This window comes from Arachis stenosperma, chromosome 10 (assembly GCF_014773155.1).
Source record: "Arachis stenosperma cultivar V10309 chromosome 10, arast.V10309.gnm1.PFL2, whole genome shotgun sequence".
Lineage (NCBI taxonomy): Eukaryota > Viridiplantae > Streptophyta > Magnoliopsida > Fabales > Fabaceae > Arachis > Arachis stenosperma.
The window spans coordinates 1,360,585-1,378,895 of record NC_080386.1 but is presented as its reverse complement, the minus strand read 5'-3'; the positions used below and the strand labels follow the sequence as shown (position 1 = coordinate 1,378,895).

The 18,311-nt window shown below is 30.5% G+C and overlaps 4 protein-coding genes across 4 annotated transcripts; 1 reads left to right on the top strand and 3 right to left on the bottom strand.

The window, feature by feature from the left end:
- Positions 1-1,124: 1,124 nt before the first annotated feature.
- On the bottom strand, positions 1,125-4,895 carry LOC130954094 (WAT1-related protein At3g30340-like). Its single transcript, XM_057880834.1, has 6 exons — positions 4,714-4,895; positions 4,430-4,492; positions 4,146-4,262; positions 3,335-3,737; positions 2,159-2,310; positions 1,125-1,302 (listed from the first exon to the last, which is right to left on the bottom strand). Exons 1-6 carry the CDS (start codon positions 4,893-4,895, stop codon positions 1,125-1,127), a joined length of 1,095 nt encoding a protein of 364 aa, XP_057736817.1.
- A 3,239-nt stretch (positions 4,896-8,134) lies between these two features.
- LOC130956218 (ethylene-responsive transcription factor ERN2-like) lies at positions 8,135-9,466 on the bottom strand. Its single transcript, XM_057883268.1, has one exon. The coding sequence runs from the start codon at positions 9,388-9,390 to the stop codon at positions 8,296-8,298; it is 1,095 nt and encodes a 364-aa protein (XP_057739251.1). The 5' UTR covers positions 9,391-9,466; the 3' UTR covers positions 8,135-8,295.
- Positions 9,467-13,288: 3,822 nt separating this feature from the next.
- LOC130954445 (pentatricopeptide repeat-containing protein At3g62470, mitochondrial-like) lies at positions 13,289-15,512 on the top strand. The gene has a single exon (XM_057881181.1). It carries the CDS (start codon positions 13,411-13,413, stop codon positions 15,322-15,324), a length of 1,914 nt encoding a protein of 637 aa, XP_057737164.1. The 5' UTR covers positions 13,289-13,410; the 3' UTR covers positions 15,325-15,512.
- A 438-nt stretch (positions 15,513-15,950) lies between these two features.
- Positions 15,951-17,589, bottom strand: LOC130956506 (uncharacterized). The gene has a single exon (XM_057883557.1). It carries the CDS (start codon positions 17,281-17,283, stop codon positions 16,507-16,509), a length of 777 nt encoding a protein of 258 aa, XP_057739540.1. The 5' UTR covers positions 17,284-17,589; the 3' UTR covers positions 15,951-16,506.
- Between the last annotated feature and the right edge of the window lie 722 nt (positions 17,590-18,311).

Here is an 18,311-nt window from a genome sequence, read left to right as displayed (position 1 = left end):
AAAAATAGAATAAATGTAATTCATTTTTGAAAAAATAACAAATAGATGTTTAGTATTTTGTCAAAGCCAAATGAGTCTCTCACTAAGTTTCATTATAAATAAGTTATTAACATTTTGTAAACGGTAGATTCATAGGCCTTTTAGAGTTTTTTTATCTCTTATTTACAAAAATGAGAGACTTATTTGTATTTTAATTTGGTGATAACTTTATTTGTTTTCATAATAAAAAATTAAAAACATTCAAAATTTATTTGTTTTTTCTCTTATTTTTTTTTAAAAAGGGATTATCTTATTTTATTTTAAAAGATATTTAAATTTATATTTTCTTTTTTCACAACTTTATAATCAAAGTTGTCTTTTCCTTTTCGGTGACAAAGGCAAGGTTATCCTAAAGAAAAAGCAATGCAATGAATATAATCACATTGGGTCTAATTATAAAAATAAGATTAACTTTAAGTGAAAATAGTATAAATAAAAATAAAACTAGTGTAATAATTATCCATGCATTTAAAGTATTAAAAATATTAAAAAATATACTTTTTAGTATAATATTTTATGCAAAGTATCTTTAAGCAAAATCCTTTCATTTTTAGTAATCGGTTATGCTTAAGCTAGAAAACTTTAATCCAAACACACTAAAATATTACAAAAAATTAAATAAAGTTTTTTTAATTAAATGGTAAGCTCAAATGAGCAACAAATGTAGCAAAACACATATTGATTTTTGTTTTTTTTTTATTGATCTGAAAATTATATATTTTCTTAATTTGAAAAAAAAAATAGAATTTTACATGCAAAATTCTGATGAAAAAGAAAGGTCAACACTACTCAATTCAAGATATTAATTAATTAAACACGAATGGTTCTCCACCCATCCTAAAGTTCTGGTTAGGTGTGGCAATTACAAAGTTTGATGAATATAAAATTAAAGTTGTAGGGTTTGACAACATATATATTCAACAAGGTAAAAACTCACGTGGAGTCGACTTCACGTGAAATTGATAGTTCAGAGCTGTTAGATAAAAATTTAGTCAAATCAGTCAAATCATCTAATGGCTCTCACTTATCAATTTTAAATAAAGTCGACTACATCTAATTTCTACCATTCAACAAACTTAATTGTGTTAGTGACACCGGTAATCACAAGAAACCGTAGCTTCTTGTATTTCCGGATCTTGTTCCTTGGTTTGTTGACTTTGTTCAGAGTCTTGGACTAACTTGATAACACGATTCTGAATCTCCATGCTCTTACCCCACAGAAGAATGTATAATCCCATCATCACCAACATTGATCCCAACACACTAATCAGCAAAGTCAATGATAAAATAAATCAGGTAATGAGGTAAAGGTTGTTTTGCTTCTTTTCTTTTTTATTCCCTTAATTTCCTTTCACTTTAACTGTTACTTTTTTTCAAAACATAAAATGGATATATATCTTTTTTTTCTTATTTTGTGGACATTATTTAGAGAAAGAGACCAAGTTTGACATAATTACACTAATTCTTTCACTTCAAGAATGTCAAAGATTATGAATAGAGCAATATATAGTACGTGCATGGTTGAAGACATTCTGATTTTTTATACAAACTAATTAATATCTAATCATGTTAGGATGCAGTTTTAGCAGTTTTACAATCCAATGGTATATATAAATAAATAATCTGACTATACATAAAAAAATCAACCACCAAATTATTTATATTAAATATATACTAAAAATTAATTATTGAATCAGCTATTTATATAAAAAATATATTAAAATATAAAATATATTTAAAAAAATTAAATTAAATATATAACAACTAATTTTTAATAATATTTTTTATAAATAATTTACTTATTTTGAACTTAGACATATATGTATGCAATGTAATTAAGTAGTGATTAATGTATGTGAGACATAGCATAACACTATAGTAAATTATTTTATTTCTTTTTTTTTTAATTATTTATGTCATTTTACTTTTTAATACAGTCTTAAATTAATATGATCTAACAAGTACATAAATTTAAGAAAGTAATACATAGACCAATGAGTTAGAGCTCAAATAACATAGTCTTTTTATACTTATATAAGAAATCATGGGTTAAGAAGAAGGTAATACATAGAAAAAATAGAAAAATAGAGTATTTTATTATTGAATAAGATGAGTATACCTTCCAAGATGTAGTTGCTCATGCAAGATAGGGATATCAATCATGGCAGCCATGATCTGAACAAGAGGGCTGAATGCTGCGGTGAACACTGGACCCCTCTTCTTCACACACCATGACATTCCCACAAAACACAATCCTGATCCAATCATCCCCTGCAACAAACAATTTTAACTAACCCTCAATTTTTACATTCCATCAAACCTACTTTTGGCCCTTCTACATTATTTTCACTATTCCACACTTTTTTCTCTTTTCCTTTTATCTTTTGTTAAGAAATAACCCAAATCAGGAAACAGCCACAGAGATTGTGACCCCTTTTCCAATACACAACCATTTGAACCTAGAAGTAGACATTAAAGTACTTGTTTGTGTGCTATTATTTTGATAAAAAAAAATTTTTTAATAATTTTTTTTAATATATTTAGTAAATTTCTAGTAATAAAAATAAAAATACTAAAAAAATAATTTTTTTTTTCTAAAAAATTGTAATTTTTATTTTTTTTAAAGATATTTTTTTAAAAAAAATGTTTTTCATATAATAAATAAACAAAAAAGTACTTTTATATTATTATACTCAAATATAATTGATAGCTAAAAAAATATTTTACCTGAGATATTCAAACATAAAATTATTTTTACTTTTTCATAAAATCTTTTAAAAAAAGATAACTAAAATTTTTTTTTTTAAAAACTCACCCAAACAAGCCTTATTTAATTAATTTAATAATTTTTATCCACATATAATACAAATTAAAACAGTTTTACACCATATCAGTAAAAAAACTAATTTTAAAATAAATTATTTTATATATATAACACAGATTTGTATGTCTAATATCTTTATATAATTATACTTGGTATAAAAAATATAAAAATAAAAATAGATAAGTAAGAATTTATTAGTTTTGTATTAATAGAAAATCAAGTAATTTTAATCTTTTAAAAAGAACTAGTCTTTTTAAATAATCACTCATGAATTTGTCTTTGTATAAAATAATAAGTAAAAATGGTTAGATAATTTAATATATTTCACTAAATTATCCTCTGAGGATTTTTAATTACACAAAAACAACTCTTTTATGAGTATATTATTCTTGCTCTAGAACAGTCTCCAAAATGCAGTAGTTCTATCTCATCTCATGACATAGAAAAAAAAGAAGAGATAAAGTGACTCACAGAGAAGAGAACAGCAATTATTGGAAGCTTTCCCTTGAGAACCCAAATGGAGAAATCATGGTGTTGAATAGACAAGCTTATGAAAGCTGCTTGAATGGCTCCAAAGAAGGTCATCATGGCTGTGCTTGAGTATTTACATGGGAACCTCTTGCTTATGCTTGATTGTACTATATACCAAGATGACCAAAACAATGTTCCAAGAATCAAAGCCACAACACCAATGGTCCATCTTCCACTACTACTACTACTACTTGTTCCTGTCTTTGCTATAGAAGTTGCAGAAGAATAGTTAAACAAGGGCTTTCCTTTATAGAGTGTCAACAACAATGCACCCCCTATGCACACCAATGTCCCAAGAATCTTGGCTCTCCCACTCTTGCACTTGATGTTCACACTCTCTAACCTGCAGTACAATGAAAGAATCAACATTCAATAATATATACAGAGAAGTGAAGGTGACTGCATGATAGATTAAAGAAAACAAAGATAATATAACAAATATAAGAGAAAGTATAAGGAGCCAATGGAATACTTGTACAATGGAGGTTTATGGAGTATTAGTGTTACCTTTTCCCATTAGCGGAAGCTTTTGAGATGAGTGGTATCATGACATGGTATTAGAACGCTAGATCCGAAAGGAAAGATGTTTATTATCCCTAGTACTCGGATAGTTATTCTAGATAGTATGGGGGATATTCATTTTGTAACTCAATAATCCATTATACACATTGTATAAATAGTCCATTGTCTCCCTAGCGGGATCCCAAATATAATTATGTGTAATTAAGGTGACGTGTGCATATGTATATACCCGAATGGTAATGCCATAATGAACGTGATCACAGGCACCATGTTGATGAATGCACAAGCAAAGGTAGCAGAAGTATATTGGATCCCCAGCAGGAAGAAATATTGTGTCACTGATGCCCTACAAACAAAACCATTCATTCATTCATTCACTCCAATCATGTTAACAAATAGAACTGATATATATTCAATGACTAAAAATGCTATTTGTACACCAAAATCAGCATGTATTTTATACTTTGATAGCTGATTTTGGTGTACACGTAGCATAACTCATTGATGACTAACCCCACAATGGCACTGAAGAAGATGTAACATAGAACTCGAAATGTGAGCCTTGGCCTACTGTTTCTGCAAATATCTTAACATTGTTAGAGTCTAATAATACAAATAAATTGGTTAATTTGGTTCAAGTGTCATCAATCAAATAATCAATGCTTAAAACAGTAAATAAACAAATGAAAAGACATTATTAAAATTTGGGACAGATATATCTGCATATTAACAATATGAAGAGATTTTAAAATAAGAGAATAATATTGCATACTAAATCAGGGAACTGGGGTACCTACCTTTCCCTAAAGTAACCGATTGGAGCTAAGAGAATGGTAGCAATTGATAAACGGTATGTAATAAAAACCAAATGGTTCATTCCTTCTTCAAGAACTTTCTTGAGAATAATGTTCACTGCAGCAAAACAAAAATCAATTGCTACCATTACTACAAAAGGTTTCCATTCATCACAATTCCTCATTGCAGCAAATGCAACTATCTATGCCTCCCCTTATGTTTATATTGAAAGTTTTATGCAACAGAAAACTACTACCTGTTGCTGCTGATTTATATTATGAAAAAAGAAAGAAAACACTTATTCCAGAATAAGTGGTAAGAAAGCAAGATTAAATTCTGTAGGTCACATCATACACTTTAAGCAACCAGCTTTGACAATAGTTTAATAGCTTTGCTGTTTACTTTTGCTTTCTTTTGACTGATCCTGGCCTATATCCAACATAAGCAGATTATTCCAGAATCAATACTTAAGGGCTTGTACAAAATTTTAGTGGCTGATTCATATATAATCTATCATTACCTTTGTTATTAGCATAACATATATATAGGCCACGAGTTTTGCATTTTACTAATCATGTAATTAACAAGAACTACATTATTCTAGACAAATTTTAAATGAATATACAAAAAATAATCTTTTGTGATTACTGATTAGTACAGAGATATATACATCTTTAAAGTTTTAATCTTTTTTGTGATTAGAAGAAATGGTGCTTCTCCCCCTCTCAATCTCTCATGCACATGGCATCTAATACTCTTCCTTTTTTTATTATCTTTTGGAATAGATTGAGCAGAGAAAATGCAGAGCCAAAACAATTTGTCAAATCTAAGAGCTATTTAAATCACTTAAAAAACCAAAAGAATATTAGTGGTGTGTAAAGCATGGGAGACTTTTTTAAATTTAGTAATTAAGGATCAAATTAAAGATGTTTGAAGTTCGAAAATTTCCAGTGGCTTACCTTAGGAATTAGATTCTTTAATGTTGATTCATACAAAAATTTTTTAGAGTTTAATTATTTGCATGTTAGTAAATGTAAATTATTCTCATTTCTTAAATAATTATCAACTTTTTAAAAAAAAAAAATAAATGTTATTTACACCACTTTCTTTTCACACTTTTTGAATATTAATTACTTAAATTGTGTGGTCAAGTTTATGTCTTTAAAGTGCTTATTAACAAATATAAAGAATGACTTCTTTTTAAACATGACATTCCACCAATTCATTCTTTGCCTATACTTTAAGTATTCAGAGGGAATTTGCAGTTGAAAGATGTTGGAGATTTAATTTAATTTAGTTTTGCTCATATCTTTTGGATAATTAAGATATGACATGATGAAAATGACATATTCTTTGATTCACTATAAATATTTTTAATGTAATAAGATTATCCTCGGGGGCCAAGCATGCATGGCCTACATATTTGAGAGTTGGATTTGGTCATGTAAGTGGCACAATGATGGATTGAATGGGAAGTGGGACTGGCACAAATTCTGCATGATTATAATTTGTATATTTTCGAGAAGAAGAAAACATGTATGTTAATGATGCTAATTATGAGTAAATAGTTAATTTGGTCTTTGAGAGAGCACTCATTTTTTAAATTGAGAAAATTTTTGAAGCATTGAAATATTCTAATTTAGAATTGATTTGATCTAATTTTATGAATTTATTATGTTAACGGCCAATTAGAACTATTAAGTATGTATCATATCAGCAAATTTTGATGTTATTAGTAATAAAAATGACAAAAGAATAATGTAACTAACTTAAAATCTTTGAAAAAAAAATTAATTTAAAAAAATTTTGAGAACCAATTTGAAGAATAAATGTTCTTTATTTCACCATTTAATTTGCTAATTATTGTATAGGACTCCGTTGCATTTGCATATTGGCTTTTCTAAGTGATGAGTGAAATAATTGATTTGCGTAACATATCATGTGAAGTTGATAGTTGAGAGCCGTTAGATGAAAATTTAGTCAAATCAGTCAAATCATCTAACTGCACTTTCAGCTATCAACTTCAGGTAAAGTCGATTATCTAACTGCTCTCAACTATCAACTTCACGTGAAGTCGACTGTACCTGAGTTTCCACTTATATATTATATATGTGTGGCATGCATTGATGCTTTTTCTGGGTGAGGTTCCTTCTTCAGGCTTCCTTCAACTATTTCCCCAATTCTTTAATATGTGAATATTAAGAGACCCGTTCATTTATTATTTATAACATAATTGAGATTGATATCTAAGATATGTGCACCTCCACTTGCTTCCCTTAGAGGGCAGGCTGCAACTTAATTAGATTCCCATACATCACATACACAACACTGGAAAAAAGAAGAAAAAAGAAATGTTAACAGTGTTGACCACAGATTGTGTCTCTTCAAGAATTTATGATAGCCTCCTCTCATAGTGTTTGTCATACAAGGGGAAATGTTTTTTTTTTCCTTTTTTTTTTAAAAAAAATCATATAATATATATATCATATAAGTTAAGACTCACGTGCAATTGTCTTTATGTGAAGTTGATAATCAAGAATCTTCAAGTGATTTGACAGGTTTGCCTAACTTTTCGTCTAATGATTTTTGACCATAAACTTCACGTGAAGACAAATGCACGTGAATTTCTACCAAGATATATAACAATTTTATCCATCGACCTGAGAGTATTGTGTATTTTGATATTTTGGACTCAAAATTTTGTTCTTGATTGAGGGATGAAAACTACTTCATCTCATGAAAACAAATTCACAAAGAATAGCAAAGTTGTAAATGAAATTTAATAATGAATAGATAGATAATACATTGGCATAAAAGCAAGCAAGAGAAAGAATTTTAGGTAACTAGCTTGTATAGTTTGTATCAATTCCCCTGTTGGATGTTGTCTTTATCTCATCGTACCAAAAGGTGATACATCCGAAGATGATGAAAAGAATAAATTAAAGCTTGAGCTGTTTTTTGAGTATCTTAAATCTTAGACAGGAAACTTGATAAAATGGGGAGCTGGTGGAATCAATGAATTGTTGGACAACAAATTTGATCAAAACTAGGACCTATAATTCGAATAAATCAGGGCATCTTCAGCACTAACATTCCTTCAATGTATCTTCAGGACTTATGAGTTAATGTTATTAGGTTTTAGCATTACCCAAATTAAAATACTGAAATCATGTGATGAATTATATCCAAAGACTAATCAAGTTGTGTTTAATTATTATTGTATTTGTTTCTCTCAATGAAGCATTTAATAAAATAAAGAAGTTTCATAATATATGTAACTTTTTGATGCTCTAATAACTTAGGGGGGAAATTGAAATACATAATTTAAAATTTCATCATGGATATTTCAAGGGATGAGTTTCATCCACAATGACAATTATGACTTCATGAACAAGCATACCATTCTACTTTCCTTTTATTATTGTAGAAATTTTGGTGAATCTTTGAACAAAAACAGAGAAAAAGTTATTCTATGATATCTAATCATAAAAGAATAAAACTAATAACAATATATCAAGATTAAGAATTGAAAAATATAGCATATTAAGTTATTAACAATAGTAATAATAATAATAATAATAAAGCTATAGATCAGAGGGCACAAAGAGAAGAGGATCCCAATATCCATTAGAAGCAAACCAATTGGAGCCTTCACATTGCAGAAATTGTTGCTGCTCCATTGTCCAAAATCCTTCATTGCTTACTCCACCAATCAGAGGAAATTGCATACTACTGTTATTCCTGCTGTTATTTGATGTTCCAGGATTATGATAATCTGTATTATATCCCATATTATCTACAGTATTTGACTCATTTACCCCTGAGAGATGATTAGGCCATGTAAGAGTAGCTGTGCTTGAAGATGCAAGAAAACCATTCTCTTGATGATGAGTCCATGGTAATTGATCATATGATACTTCATTATTTGACCATGTTGTCATAGGTGATGGGGTTTGACAAAATTGTTGATGATGATGATGAGAGCTATTAAAAGTTCCTTCATGATCATCATGATTAGCATTAGCAGGGGTCATAATCACACTCTTAGAACAAGTGTTTGATGAAGTACTAATCAAACATGGCAAACTACAAGTGCTGCTGCAATTTACATTATTATTATAATTATAATTATTCATCTTATTAGGGAGCATTACTACTGATGAAGAAAACAACTCTTTATTCTTCACAGAACAGTTCTGATTCTGATTCTGATTCTGAGTTGACCTTGAAACCATGCTTGATTGAACAACCGGCGGAGGAAACCTCCCTCCTCCGCCCTTTCCATCAAACAGTTTAGCCTTGAGTGCACCAAGAAGCCCATCTCCATCAGCCACAGCCTCACTGGAATCCTCAAATGAAAAAGGCTCAGTGCAATCAGGAATGAAGCCGGAACCGGCGCCGCGCTTCGAAGCAGCGGCGCCACCAGACTCTGCAGCAGGCAAGTCAAAGTTTGTCCTTGCATTGACACCTCTTAAGGCTCTGGCAGCAGTGTCATAAGCTCTAGCCGCGTCTTCAGCCGTGTCAAAGGTTCCAAGCCAGAGTCTAACCTTCTGCAACGAATCTTTGATCTCAGCCACCCATCTCCCTGATGGCCTCTGACGAACACCAACAAATTTATGGTGTCCTCTAGATGATGCCTTCTTTCTGCTGCGAGTTCTTTCCACTGTTGCTGCTCCCATTTCCTCTGATAAGTAACCAAACCTTTTTGTGCTTCAAATGGAGATTGTTTATATTATAAGGTTGGATGAGAAGGCAAGAATCTTCAACTCTGAGGAATGGACAAGTTGGAAGCTGACAAAGATGTATGGACATGTTGCATGTGTACATATTATACAACGTCATTGTTGCAGGCGTGTTGATGATATCGACCACAATAATGTTAAAATCTCACCTAAGACACACAACTAAATCATTATTGTTATTTCCACAACTTTGATTAAGATTAATAACAGGAATAGACAAGGTCCTGTTACTGCTAATGTTGCAAGTTGAGGAGCGCGTAGAAGAAAATAAGAAAAAAACAAAGAGTTTATAATACGAGAAATCCATTAATTTATATTGTAAAATTTTTAGTTGGATGTAGTATTAAATAGTATAGAATAATTAATATTAAAAAGGTTATATTTTTTATTGAATGAATTATTCAGACGCTACAAATATACCTATATAAAAATAAAAGAGGTTATCTTTTGTGGTTATAATCAGTCACAGATCTAAAAAATTTTGATAATGAGACAAAATTTTTATAACATGATAATAATTTTTATAATAAAAATAATATATGTACATAAAAAATTAAATATTGAATTCTCTATTAATTATTATGTATTTGTGTATAAATATATTATTGTTTAACTTATTTTCAATGTATATTTTGTATTTTAATATATATTTATATAGGTAGTTATTTTTATGTACATGTAGCATAATTATTGTTATGATTATATTTTATTATTATAAAATACGATTAGCCTTCAAAATATTTAATATACCAATTAAAACACTAAAATAGTAATTTAAATAATAATATAAGGTTTTATATTTTTAAAAAATTAAATATCTTTTTTCTTAACACTACCATTAAAATTCCTCTCTTTCTATATATATTACTAAACAATTATTTAAAAATTCACTTTCCAACAAAATTAAGAGCAGACTCTTATTGATATTCATAGTTAGAAAAGTTATTTCAATTAATATAATTGCTAATTTCAAAAAAAGATAAATAATACTATTTTGAATTGATTTCTAAGAAATAACAATAATTTCGTTTAAATCTGAAAATTGATCATTCTAATGAATATCTAATATAAAATTCTTAAATTGATGGTTAAGTACTAAAAATTGAATAAAAAATTGTTGTGGAGTCAAATTTAATAATCTAATAGAGGTAAATAAATATTATTATTATATACTACTAAAATTTTTTTAAATTATAGTGGAATATTTGTCCCTATAATACTACACTTAGAATCGTTTCTGATTACAATTATTGTTTTATTCTTATATATATATATATATATATATATATATATATATATATATATATTGTATTTATATCTTTTATGAGTATAAATAATAATTTATTTTTTTATTAGACGTCAAATGATAATATTTAAAGAGAATTATCTCTAACAAAAGAATAGACATAATTTTAAAATTTAAAGAAAAAGTTATGAAAGGGTGATAAGAAGACAATCATATGCAAGGTTGTCCTGTTTTGATTGTATGGTTACACTTAAAGAAATGGTTATATTCATATCAAAGCTTAAATTGTATCTATAAAAATTGAACTAAAGCACGTAATGACAACTGAATAGCTCTCAAAAATCCTTGGCTCCAACGTTATCGACTTTGAGAACGAAGATGCAGATTAGGAAAATAGTTAATTAGGTTGCCACTAATAAACAGATATTTAGGTGTCACTCACAACTGTACTTTATGTCTTCTTTTGTCCTTGTCATTTTCTCCCCCTTATTTGTTTAGCATAGGCCTGATCATTCTTTTTTATTATTATTAATTTTTTTTACCGAGGTTAAGTAGAGTTCTTGATAGTGTATCAACATCTAAATAAAATAGAACATGGAAATCCAATGTTGCACATGTATAAAACATATCTTACCGTTAATAGCTGGAGCCAAGAATCAGTAATACACTTTAAAATTTCCATATGATATATGAAACACGAACACTTCGTTAAATTATTGTGTCTGTCGAATACAACACTCACCGACACTTGTTCGACATATATATTTGCTGTGTCCAACCGTATTTTAATAAAAAATAAAAAATTCTTTTTCGAATAGTCTGGACACACTTAAATACTATTACGTGTCAGCGTATTCAGTCTTATTTTTAACATATATTCTTAAAACAAAAAATATTTTAAATATTTGATATAATTAAAATAAAATATTAAAAATTTTAATTTATATTTTAATATCAATAAAATATCAAAATATCATTATAATTTATCTAAAAAATATTTTATATTTTATATGTATGTATGTTCCTATGTGATATTAAAATTTGCGTGTCAATGTGTTCTGTGTCGCATCTCGTTTCCGTGTCAATATCCGTTCATCTTATGATATTAATCAATTTTCACCTCATCATGGCAGCTCGGCAACAAACAATGATCCTTTCTGTCTCACTAAGTTCATGAATAGAGGAGTTAGTTTCCAAGACATGCAACTTTAACTTATTGCATTTATCTTAAACAAATAAATATGATGACTTGATAAGTACGGGAGATATATTTTTGACGTAAATATATGATACGCATAATTATAATAGTCAAATGGGTTAAATTATTTAATAATTTTTTATTGTTAAATTTATATAAAGTTTTTTTCATGTCAATATGTAATTCATGTGAAGTGTGTGACAAATAATTAATTATAAGTTGTAGCCATTTGAAATAATGTTACTTTTGAATGATTTAAGGTTTAAATAAAAAAATACAATTATTCTTTCAAAATAATAAATATTGTTAAAATAAAATGACCTGAATATTTTGTGTGTGCGCTTATTTTATGTATTTCCATTTTTTTAGAATTAAAAATAAGATTAAAAAAATAAAATAAGATAAAAATATTTATTTTTTGTACTATAAAAGACAAGGCATATAAAACATGTGCACATACAATAAAATATAAAAAAAATATTAATTTTCTATATAAATATATAATTTTTTTTATTAGGTAGATTGAAGAGTTCTCAATTTTAAGTATTACATTAAAGAATTTAAATTTTGTAAAGTAAAAAAATTGATAAAATAATAAAGTAAAAAATTAATCATCATTAATTTTATAACTTCTATGAAATCTCTGATCTTCTATCTTAATTTAAGACTTAAAAATGATCAACTCATCACTTTACCACTCTATCAACAACTTTTTCATTTTAGAGGATATTGAATATTGATCCTCCATCACATAAACCCGGACACTACACATTCATATATCACATACCCAACAATTATTTGAAGTAATGTAACCCTTTATTCATGATAAGCTAAGATGCTAACTATATCTCTAGGAAAAATATCCCAAAAATAAAAATCAGATTCTAGTTATAAACTTTTTTGCATAATCTGCACATTTGTTACTTTCTCTATAAGTATGTACAAAAAATAACTCCCAATTTTTAGATCTCTACTTATGAATGTTTCTTATTAAAGTATTTAGATGATTGCTCCGATCAAAAAGATTGTTCAGAAGAGAAATACTGAAATAATAGTATTAAAAGTCACGTATTATAATTCTTTTCAGGCTCATGGTCCATCCTATCTATCTTTCTTTTTTTTTTTTTTTTTGGTCAAGTAGATTGGACAGCCTCCACTATCTATCTTTCTTTTTGGTCAAGTGGATTGGACAGCCCCACTATCTATCTATCTTTTATTATTTGCAACCTACAATGTTTTGTCGAATATTTTGCATATGTCACAAAATTGGGCCCAAAGCCCAGTACTGCATAACATTGAATAATGCTTTTTGTATTTCATTGGCCCAAACAATTTAAACAAAAAATGAGGGTTCATCAACCATTCAACCGTTAACCCATCAATCTCGCTGCTGAAAATTGGAAAGAGTTTCAGCTACCGAGCTACCCCACTTGCCGCTTGCTTCATTGCCACACTTCCACACCCAACTCCTCCTTTTTCTTTCGTTGCTTTCTTCACTGTAAATGGCACTTCAATGACTACCTCCCTCTGCAATAGAACATCCACCACCTCAAAGTTTCAATTTTTGAATTCGTTCTGTCGTGGGCACCCCAATGGCCCCTTCCATGCCATCTCCGCCACCAAGCTACGCTCTTTCCATCAGGGACGACCAATTGGATCCCAAAGAAGAGAGCAAGTGCGCTTTCCTTGTGGTAGCTCTCTGCCCTTGTCTCGTTTGCTTCATTATCCTCTTAATTGCACTCTCTATCATTCTCGTTCTCAAATTCCACTTCTTTTGCCACACCCCTCTTCACTTCTTGCTCCACAAAAAGAACTGCTGAATTCCCATCTTAATTTCTTATTAAAGTTTCCGTTTATCAATAATTCTATCGGTTTTGCTACTCTTGGTAATGGTGATGCTGTTTTTGGGGTTGAATCTGGCATTGATAATGATGAAGATGATGATGATGATGATGATGGTAGGGATTTTAATGCTGAGTCATGTGCTGATCCAGATGAGGTTAATAGAGTATGCAAGGTGATTGATGAATTGTTTGCATTGGATAGGAACATGGAGGCTGTTCTTGATGAATGTGGGGTTAAGTTGTCACATGATTTGGTTATGGATGTGCTGCAGCGGTTCAAGCATGCAAGGAAGCCGGCATTTCGGTTCTTTTGGTGGGCCGGGGGAAGGCCTGGATTCGCCCATGATTCCAGAACTTATAACTCCATGATGCATATTCTTGGGAAGACCAGACAATTTGAGACGATGGTGGCAATGCTTGAGGAAATGGGGGAGAAGGGCCTTTTGACAATGGAGACTTTCTCCATTGCTATCAAATCCTTTGCTGCCTCAAAGGAGAGGAGAAAAGCTGTTGGGGTCTTTGATCTGATGAAGAAGTACAAGTTTAAAGTGGATGCTGATGCTATTAATTTGTTGCTTGATAGCCTTGGCAGGGCAAAGCTTGGTAAAGAAGCTCAAGCAGTTTTTGAAAAACTAAAGGGTAGATTTATGCATGATTTGCAAACTTACACCGTACTTCTTAATGGTTGGTGCAGGTTAAAGAATTTGCTGGAGGCAGGGAGGGTGTGGAATGAGATGATTGATAAGGGATTTAAGCCAGATATTGTTGCACATAATATTATGCTTGAAGGGTTGCTAAGGTGTAAGAAGAAATCTGATGCCATCAAGTTATTTGAAATCATGAAGGCCAAAGGTCCATCTCCCAATGTTAGGAGCTATACAATTATGATTCAGGAATTCTGCAAGCAAAAAATGATGGGAGATGCTGAAGAGTATTTTGATGAAATGATAGATCGTGGGTGTCAACCGGACACTGCACTTTACACGTGTTTGATCACTGGGTTTGGCAGGCAGAGGAAAATGGATTTGATATCTGATCTACTGAAGACAATGAAGGAAAGAGGTTGTCCACCGGACGGGAAAACCTACAATGCTTTGATAAAAGTGATGACAAGCCAGCATATGCCGGATGATGCAATGCGAATATACAAGAAGATGACTCAAAGTGGCATCAAGCCTACCATTCACACTTACAACATGATAATGAAGTCTTATTTTGTGACAAAGAACTATGAAATGGGACATGCCATATGGAATGAGATGCATCATATGGGGTGTTGCCCTGATGATAATTCCTACACTGTATTCATCGGAGGCCTTATAAGACAGGGCATGTCAGGCGAGGCATGTAGATATATAGAGGAAATGATAGGGAAGGGGATGAAAGCTCCTCAACTTGATTATAACAAGTTTGCTGCTGATTTTTCTAAAGCTGGGAATCTTAGCATACTTGAGGAGTTAGCTGAAAAGTTGAAAATTGCCGGTAAATTTGAGGTCTCCGATGTTATTGCCAGTTGGGCTGAGATGATGAGGAAAAGTGCCAATAGAAGAGAGCCTACATATTCAGTTGGGCGGTTCATATAAACACTCAGCATGTCAAACGTGGGTGGAACCTGTTGGTACTAGAATGTTTTAACTAAATTTTATTGACTACCAGTCATCTAGTTTGGCTTCTAGTTTATGTCTTCTGGTTTTGTACTTTGTATTTCACTATTTGTATATTGATATTAATGTTGTTTGAAAATTATAAGCTAATATTGTATGATGTCGTGTACCACTTTGAAAATCATATATTAATAGATTGTTCATTAAAAGAAAAAGACCAATTGAACATGGGTGATTTAGGAATTTTTAGTAGCTATGGGGTGTAGCATGAGCATGTAAAATATTTACATTCCTTCATGTCACTCCATTCAAATAAAATATCAATAAACCCGGAAGAAAATTTAGAGATGTTAAAAAAGGGATGTATTGGATGTATACAATGAAAATGAAAGGTATCTTTTCCATTATTGGTAATTTTCTTGATAAGACGATAATATTGGACAAAACTTATAGTGATAATCTGAAACAGTTTGTATAGTGTCTTTGAGTATTAATCAAATGCTTTACATAATAATTGTCATTGTCTATATTCTTTGGTTACACAGAAACTACTGACCCATAAGCATTTAGCTTCTGCTATAAGATTGACAATCCTCTTTGCCCAATATAGTTCTGCCAATCAGCTTGTAATGATTCATGCTAATTATTGTTTTACCACAATGTTTTACATGCTATAACAATAAAATCATTTCTGCTTCTTTAGTCTTCTTCACATAGCATGGTAACATATTACTTTTTACCTTAGAACACAGGCTGTTAAATTAAATATCTATCACTGTAATGTAACTGTAAGTCCTTCACCTTAGCAAGCGAAAAAGTAAACAAAGCTGAAAGCTCTGTAGGCTGTAGCCTGAGTCCTTTTAAGTTATCCTTATTTCAAACAGTACAATATTCAGGCCTGCCATTGGTTCTATTCCTACATAAATTGCCCCATGACCATGACCTAGTCTTTTTGTCTATATTTCCAAGTTTGTGAAGTGTGGAACTCAGCAAATTTCAGAAGTAGAAGAGTTCAACAACATAGAGAAGTAGGAAGTGAATGAAATAGGAAGGGAAACTGCATTAACCAAAAATATTGAACAAAATTTTCAAAGTTATAATCTGAAATATGTGAGACAGAAAATACTTGAAGTTGAACCATGAAGTTTATTTTATTCATTATCATCTGACATTGGAAGCAACAGTGTGAGCCCATAACTTGAGGCTATCTTTAATGTCATTTTCATTGTTCAAAGCAGGAACCTTCCAATTCTTCAAAGGGTTCTCTTTCTTTTTCTTATGTACCTTCCATGCTTCTGAAAGGTAAGGTCTTGGAACTGGAGCCTTATCACAATTCTCCTCATCTTCTTCATCATCATCATCATCTTCTTCTTCCTCATCTTCCTCATTCTTGACACTCTTCTTCCCTAACCTTTGCAAACCAGGAAGGATTGAAGCCAAGCTTGAATCTTTGTCTTCCTCTGAGAAAACAAAGCCAAGATCCATAAACCCTTTAAGCTCCTCAAATTCAAGGTCTGATAAACTCTTGCTTCCCCTTCTCTTCTTCTTCCTTCCTCTGCTTGTGTTGTTGTTGTTCTTCTTCTTATTAGGAAACCCTTCAAGTTGCACTTGCACCTGTGCTTTCCTTTCACCATGTTCAGTGTCCATGATATCTTTTCCTGAAAGAATGGTTTGAAGCTTTGATGGCAACATGTCAAGCTCTGGGGAACTAGAATCATCATGCATGGAGCATGTCATGTTGCCCAATTGGTCGCTCATAGACCTTGTATGAATAGTTTGGCTGCGCAAAAGCATCGGTTCTTCGGATTCTGATATTCCTTCTTTGGTTTGATGATTTGTGTTTTCATGAGAACTTGATGAACAAGGTTCTTGTTCCTTCATGTCTTGAATCCCAAACCAGCAAGAATCAAAGAGCTTCAACACTGTCTCTGCTTCCATTAATACAAAAAAAAATGCTTTGGAAAAATAAGCTTAAAGTGGTTTTGGAACTGTATTAGCAGAAGTAGATTTGTCAAAGCATGGTAGATAATACAAGATATATTATATTATTCTTTATGACTATATTGCCCTTCTTGCACCTTGAAATTACAAGAATAGTTCAAACAAATTATCATTATATAGGGTGTACTGTTTCTGTTCTCCAAGAAAATACAAAAGTTGAGGCAAAACCAAAGGGAGTGTCTGTGTCTACTAATAAACACAGATCTATGAACTGAAAAATATAAAAGAATTATAGGAACCTGATTGATTACCAATGCTTAAATAACTTAAGCATACATACAATTCATCACTATGTATAGGTTGGAGAATAGTTTGTATCAAAGCACTATTGGGAATCCATTTTGTGTTCTCTTAGATGTTGACATTATATGGTCACATCTCTTTCTGGTTGGTTTGGTGTTTTCATCAAAGTTTTCATGTGGGAACCAGTTGCCAGGGCAACTATTGCTTCCAAACTACACTAAATAAATTAAAAGCATCTGTGTTTACTGTGGTCGGCAATAGCTGCAACTTCTGATTATACTTTATTGCAGTGCAGCACATTTTTGCTAGATTAACAGGTATAAAACTTTCTTAATGAAAGCTACATTTTCAAGGCTGAGTTTCACTTTTTCTTTTGCAAGTATATGAGAGTTATATTGTTGTTTCTAATCTCAATGTGTAGTTATTTGATCCTCCTCAACCAAAATTTACTAATCTTTTAATCACTGGACCAACCTAAATTGGTTAACTTGACCTTTATTTATACTTGATTATTGGTTCTAATTAAATCCTAAAGACCCAGGTAAAAATAGAACAATATTGATTTTATTTTCAGCCCAAACTGATAAGTAATCTTTTTATTATTTAAACCATTAGTGAGACCTTTCAAGAAAAAAAAAACTATTAGTAAAACCATTATATATATAAAATAGCTAATATGATTATATTTTATATATATTCCACAAAACAGGTTAAGAAAATAA